General features: G+C 43.2%; 1 protein-coding gene across 2 annotated transcripts in view; it reads left to right on the top strand.

Annotated features, from left to right (window-relative positions):
• Rab23 (RAB23, member RAS oncogene family) overlaps positions 1 to 3,617 on the top strand; it is a 30,175-nt gene extending 26,558 nt beyond the window's left edge. For both annotated transcript variants that reach the window (XM_004623010.3, XM_023701555.1), the window contains exons 6-7: positions 239 to 331; positions 2,327 to 3,617. In XM_004623010.3, the coding sequence (XP_004623067.1) occupies positions 239 to 331; positions 2,327 to 2,466 (233 nt within the window). In that variant the 3' untranslated portion in view covers positions 2,467 to 3,617. The remainder of the gene's footprint in view (positions 1 to 238; positions 332 to 2,326) is intronic.
• Positions 3,618 to 7,142: the final 3,525 nt, after the last annotated feature.

Below are 7,142 nucleotides of genomic sequence, written 5' to 3'. Positions count from 1 at the left end.
TAGATACTGTCCAGATAGTTTTTTTGTGGTACCAGGGATTGAACTCAGGACCTGGTGCTTGCCAGGCAAGCACTTATTCTACTAAGCTATCTTCCTGGCCCTCCAGATAGTTTTTGAGAGCTGAATTTTTATCTAGATCGTTTTTAGTTCTAATTTAATTTTAAATTTGTTTAATAGTTATAAATAATAGTTGCATAAGTCATATCTATATGTATGATTTTATATGTGTTTATTCTAGTTTTTAAATATTTGGCTGAAAAATATCTTCAAAAACTGAAACAACAAATAGCTGAGGATCCAGAACTAAGGTCTTCAAGTAGTAATAAAATCGGTAAGTACTCAGAAATTTTAGCCCCTGTTTACCAAGTATTTATCCCCAGTCATTATTATTATATTTACTTTTTTATATGTAATGTGGACATTTCTTTAAGAAATGTTACTTAAAGCCAGGTGTGGTGGTACACACCTGTAACTCCAGTACTCAGGAGGATCATTGGGAGTTTGAGACCACCCTGGACTATAGAGTGAGCTCAAGGCCAGCCTGAACTGCATAGTGAGACCCTGGCTCAAAAAGACAGAAAGAAAGGGGGGGGAGGAGTTACTTAAAAAGTGTTACATTATTAATTATTGAAAAGTATCAGATTTCTTGTTAAAAGGTAGATTGTGTAAACATGTTGTTTTTTTTCCGTTTTATGAATCCATTTAATACAGTGACTACAGGAGAGAGAACTTTTTATAAAGGTCTGTCCTCTACAGAAAAGCAGGGTTTTTTTGTTTTGTTTTGTTTTTCAAAACAGGTTGTTAGTAGAAAAAATACAGAATGATGTATAGAATATGCCATGTTTCAGATAGAAAAGGGAGGAAAAGAACATTTTGCACAACGCCTGGAGTTCTGGGAAGGTGGTAGAGAGCTGAGTGCCCAGGCTTTAACTCAGGACCACAGGGCATGCACCCCGGGCCCGCTTTGTATGAGCCATTAAGTAAGTGCAGCAAGCGGGCGTGGCGATGCGATCCTGTAAATCCAGTGCTTAGGAGGCCGAGGCACAAAGATTGCAAATTCCAGTCCTGCCTGGGCAACTCAGCAAGACCCTGTTTCACAATAAAAAATAAAAATGCCTAGGGATGTAGCTAAGTTCAATTCCTGATACCACCAGTTACACAAATAGACACGTAGCTGGTAATGATAACCTGGATCCTTAGTCCCAGTACTTAGGAAGCTGAGACAGAAGATCTCGAAGTTGAAGGCCGGGGAGATGGTTCAGTAGAATAAGCGCTTCCCTGTCAAGTGCAAGGGCCTGAGTTCAAACCCCGGTTCCGCAAAAAAAAAAAAAAAAAAAAAAAAAAAAAGATCTCAAATTTGAGCCTAGCCTAGGGAACATAGTGAGATATCTTAAATAAATGGAACAAAAATAAAAGGTTAAAATTTTAAATATTGAAATGTCTGTTGACATATAAATGAATAAACAAAATGTCATACACAAACATATACACCTTATAAAGGAAGGAAATTCTGCAGTGTGGTACAACCTGGATAACTTAAAAATGCTTCGCTTGCCGTGGTTTGGGTGTGGTTGTCCCCCAGAGCCTTGTGCAGTCGTAGGCAGGGGTTTTTAAGAGCTGGCTGGATCTACAGTGTGATGCAGGGACCGGTTCATAAGTTTGGGCGTAGGGTATTTTGTGTCAGCAATGAGAAAAGTAAGTAGTACAGGGGGCCGGGGAGATGGCTCAGTAGAATAAGCACTTTGGCAAGCGCAAGGACCTTAGTTCAATCCCTGGTTCTGCAAAGAAAAAAGAAAAGTAGGACAGTGCAAATTGAAATGGGCCAGGCACCAAGAGATGGAAGGGTTCATGGGGGGTGTCAGTCGTGGGGACAGGGAGGGGAGTGGTCATTCCCAGCTGGCAGGAGGGCTATGGAGAGTTACTGTTGAACAGCTGTAGAGCTTTGTGTTACAGATGGGGGAGGCATAACGGCTGTGGCTGTGCATCCTCATGAGTATTTAGTAGCACAGCTTAAGCTTGCTGGACCTGAGGTACAGCCTCTGGAAGGCTGAGGCAGGTGGATCACAAGTTCAAGCCTTGCCAGGGCAGCCTAGCAACGTAATGAGGGATTATCTCAAAATGAAAAATAAAAACTGAGCTGGAGGTGCAGCTCAGTGCTGAAGCTTTGGGTTCGCTAGTACTGCCCCGGCAAAATAGGTCAAGACAGTAAATTGTGTTAATGCAATAAAATGAAAACAATTGTGAACACTTGAAAATCCTTTCTGCGTGCTTCAGGTAACTCTGAGGATTATCAAAGTCTTTCTCTGTGTTCCCTCCAATTGTATAGGTGTCTTCAATACATCTGGGAGCAGTCACTTGGCTCAGAATCCAAGTACCCTGAATGGCGGAGATGTCCTCAATCTTAGACCTAACAAAGAGAGGACCAAGAAAAACAGGAGTCCGTTTAGCAGCTGTAGTGTACCCTAAGTGTTTAGGGAGGGAAAATTGAATTATGTTCCTCAGTTCAGTAAGAAACACACCCGGGTGTCACGGTATGTTCAAGTGTTTTAGCAGACTTACACCTGCTGGCTCCCTGAAAGCGACAGATGTTAACGTTACGCTTTTTGGAAAGTGGAGTGAGACCTCTGGTGAAATATTACTACCCTGTGGACTCATTTTATTTTTTTATATTACATGAACTTTGTCCTGTATTTGAAGGAATGCTGCAAGAAATACCAAAAGCAGGTTTTGCTAAATTGTAAATGCTGAAAACATGACTGAAATGCTTAATGTGGGTCCAGTTTAATGTAGTGCATCAAGGAACGGTGACAAGCATCCTTTTTCTGAAACTGGCCATCTAGCTTTTATGAAAAATAGTGTCGAGTCTGAATACTAACAGAAGTAGTCCTGCGCGGTGCACGCGCCAGGCGGCAGTGCTGTGCAGCACCTGCGGGTGCTGAGTGGCGCTGTGCCTGTGCGGGGACACACATGCTGATCACGTAGAGGGTCATTTACACACTGCGAGCCTTTATCTTCAAATAAGAAACTCTAGGTCTATATTTTGCAAAATGAGTTTCAACTAAAAAGTGCTTTGTGCCAAAAATATTGACCTAATTTTTACAACACTTTACTGTCAGAATTTATATTGTTTTCCTCTGTGGCAGGATTCATAAAAGAGGGCTGTGTAGGTTTGAAGCCAGAAGTCTTGGGGAAACTCCAGTCAGCCCTCCTGGTGTGGCCACTGTCAGCGCAGTGGCTCATGCCATTGTCAGGCTGCGGCGTCCCTGGAGGTGTGTGGCAGCTCTGCGGTTGCTCAGGACAACTGTGATGCGTGCTGACCAACAGCCCCTTTTATGATTATGCTAGCCATTTTTTAAAATGCATAAACAGTTACTTTCTGTCTGAGTCCATTTTATGGATTTTATAATGTCCAGCAACTCTAGAGCATCATTTTTGTTTACACATTTTTGATGGTACTGTATGTTAAGATATTGCCTAAAAATTTCTATTGCCTTTGGTTTGTATAGCACTTTCTCAAGAGCTCTGTCAGTACCACATAAAAAGTAATTTCCTGTGGGCCAGGGAGCTAGCTCAGCAGTCTAAGCACCTGCCTAAGAAGCACAGGGACCTGGGTTTGATCCCTGATACTACATGCTGTGCTGGTCCCAGACCCCAGGGACACCGTGCTGGCCACCAAGACCGGGTATAGTGGTGCATGCTTCTAGTCCCAGCACTGGGGAGGCTGAGACAAGAGGATCACTACAAGTCTGAGCTGCATAGTGACCCTGTACCAAATAAATCTTTAAATAATAATCATTTCTTTTAAAAAGCGATCTGCTATGTAATGACATAATAGAGCATCTACTTTGTGATTTGGGATGGTGGTAACCTTCCAAACAAAGGTAATTAAAGTCCACAAAAACTGGTTACCAACCTAGGCCTAGAGGTACTTATCTTTAATGCCAGCACTCAGAAGGCTGAGGCAGGAGGATCAAGACCAAGCAGGGCTACATAGCAACTTGGACCACTTAATAAAAACCTTTCTCAGAAACCAGTCTCCCTAAAACATCCTGAATATCATTCATCCTTTGTTCCCTGTTACTGGAGAATAGACCAGGGCCTTCACACTGAGCTATATCCTAGCTCTGTTTATTTGAGACAGTCTCTCCTAAATTGCTCAGGCTTGGCTCAACTCGGGATCTTCCTGCCTCAGCCTCCTGGAGTGCCAGTACTCTAGGCATGAGTCTGGCTTGGTAGCTTTAATGTATATATAACCCTTTTCAGTATACCTGGTTTGATAAGATTTCAAAATACACAAAAGTAACTTCTTAGAAAATGTGTCATGAAGTCATTTTTCATCCGTTTGTATTAAATACATTGAATATTTTACATTTCTCTTACATGTTTTATGTTGTTTTGAAGTTTCCCCTTTGTACCATCTCCCTCCCGTTCAGACTGAAGTGAGACTGTAAGAGGATTTCCTGGGCTGTGCCCTTGGTGGTGGTCCAGAGCGGTGGCTGCTTTTATAGCAGGTTGTTTTCAGAAACAATCTGGTGCTGGTTTTGCAGAGTAACTAATACAGATGTTTATGTTTCTGTCCCCACTTGTCACCATGCCTACTGAGGGTGGTGGGGTAAGCCTTGGGGGTGGATCTCAGTTCCTAGTGGACACCTACTAGTGATTCACCTTTTTTTTTTTTTTACTGTTTTCAGGTAGTCTTTAATTTTTCACAAAATACATGTTCTGGCAAAGAATCTTCATCTTTATTGGCAGAAATGTTTTTCACACAATGCAGTGCAGTTCTGTTTCACACTGATTAGTGTGTGTGAGTGAAAGTGTGTTCCTTTTCTGTTAAAAATTAGGGTCTGCTGGTAGTTCATTGTATTCTTGTTTTAAATGAAAACTGAAGCTATCTTTGTTGCGTATCTAGATTTTTGTTTTTCTTTGCTATATTTTGCACCTAACTGTAGTCATTTTAAATAATTAAGTAGGTTTGTCAACTCAGTTCTAAAACCTTCCAAATTAACATGGGTTTTCCCTTTGTGCCTCTTTCATCATTTAAGTAACCTTATTATAATTTGTAACAAAACCATGGATACTGAAGAGCCTCCCCTCCCGGCACTTACCGTGTGGGGTGCTTGTCCCTGACCCCTCTCCCTGTTGGAGTTCCTCAGTGGAGCTAATGCCACCAGGAGGGGACAGCTGGCCCCACGGTGGGTGCAGTGACAGGCTCAGCACAGCAGGGTGTCCCCACTGTCTGCATCCTCAGAACAGGAACTTTCCTGAAGATCCTTATGTGAGGAGTGTGGCTTGCTACCTAATGTCCCAACCTAGAAGTGTTGAATTCTTGGACTTTGTCTTTTGCGGGACCAGGAATTGAACTCGCAACCTTGAGCTTTCGAGGCAGGCACTGTGGAGCATATCCCAGCCCGAGATACATTGAATCCTTAATTCAAGGTACGGTTAGTCACCCACGTCCCTTTGGCTCCCCTGCCAGGGTCCCAGAGCATTTGTGGGCACCTACTCTGCAGCACTTGTGGTTGCACAGAGCAGCCTCGTGGAGCGTGGCCTCTGCTGCAGTGACAGAGAATGAATGCAGGAGAGCCGTGTCCTGTGGCCACTTCGCAGGCTGCCACGAAGCAGACTCGAACCTTGTATAAGTGACTGAGGGATACTGGTGGTGACCCCACCCCCGTCTGTAGAAGGCTCCTCTTGGTAAAAGGTATTTTAAAAATAAAAATTTTGGATTAAAAGGAAAACAACCCCTGCTGTTTTTGTTCCTAACAATGTTTGTAAATTTAAATGGAAAACCACTTGTGCATACTAGTATTGGGTTGCAGTTATTCCCTTGAGCTTTATTTAAAATACACTACTTGATTAAGATTTCCATGAAGATGACTTCCAATAATCACAAAATAAATGCATTTCAAAGTTAAAATTTTGTGTTATGTTTATGTATCGCCATTGAACTTATGTAAAGCGTTACCTGACTTTAAAAATCAAAGTAACTTGATCTTTTTTATTTCAGGTGCTTTTTCAGTGGCTAGCATCCTTCTGTAGTAGTGGTGGTTGTATATGTAGGGCTCTGCCCAAGCTCTCTGGCAACCTGCTAGATTCCTGCACGTTATAATGGTATCACTATCATTCTTCTAAAGAAAGTAATTTTGTCTTATTTAGTTCTGCTATATAAAGAAATTGTTTGGTGTTTTTTTTTGGGGGGGTGGATGCTTTTTGAGACAAGGTCTTGCTATGGAGACCAGACTGGCCTCAAAATAGCAATCCTGCCTCAACTTGACCTCCCAAGTGCTGGGATCACCGGTGTGCACCGCCACCTTGTCTGGCTAATGCTGCCCCGTGTAACAGACACACCCATGAGCCAGCTTTTGCTCCCTCATGCGAAACGGGTCTCCAGCCTGGAGGGTAAAGGGCTGGGCCTGATGTCCAGTCCGGCCCCTACTTGTCCTCCTTGCCCTTTCTTTTCCGAGATTCTCACTTTTAACTGTATTAGTATCTTCCAGTGATTGTAAAATCAGCCTTCAGAGTAGCAACACATATGAGTGTTCCAACATGTCCTTATTTATCTCAGTGCTTTGAAGGGGACACACATGCATGTTCCAAGGGAATCCCTGAGTGTTCGCCAACAACTGCTTGGCGTGAGTGTGACAGGGCCAGGGTCCTGGCCGCACTGTGGCCTCCCTGACAGATCCTTTCTGCAGGATGCTGGAACCAGCCAAGAGTCTGACAGCCGCACCCGAGTGGGGAGCCATGCATAGGAATCAGGGCGGAGATAGAGCAGGTAGGTACGGGGCTGGAGGGAAACACTTTTCATTTTCCAAACGCTGGCCAAAAACAAGCTTGTGCTGTCCTCAGGGGTCAGGGACAGGTCCATGGAGCTGCTACTCAGCTGCGGTACCGAAATCCGACTGTTTACAGAAACACACACAGAACAGTGTGGGTCTTTTGTGTGTGAGGAATACCTACACACTAATAAAAAAGTTTGAAATGGCGATTGATTTTAGAGCAGCAGGGTTCTGTGGCTGCTTCACTTCCCCAGATGAAGGACTGACACATCCCTCCACCTTGTTAAGGAAGCAAGATGCCATGTAGATAAGGTGTTTTATGTGTGTTAGAAAAATTTAATGATCAGTGTTGAAAAGAATTCA

Source organism: Octodon degus, unplaced genomic scaffold (assembly GCF_000260255.1).
Source record: "Octodon degus isolate 3935 unplaced genomic scaffold, OctDeg1.0 scaffold00001, whole genome shotgun sequence".
NCBI lineage: Eukaryota > Metazoa > Chordata > Mammalia > Rodentia > Octodontidae > Octodon > Octodon degus.
This window is presented reverse-complemented; position numbering and strand designations above follow the sequence as displayed.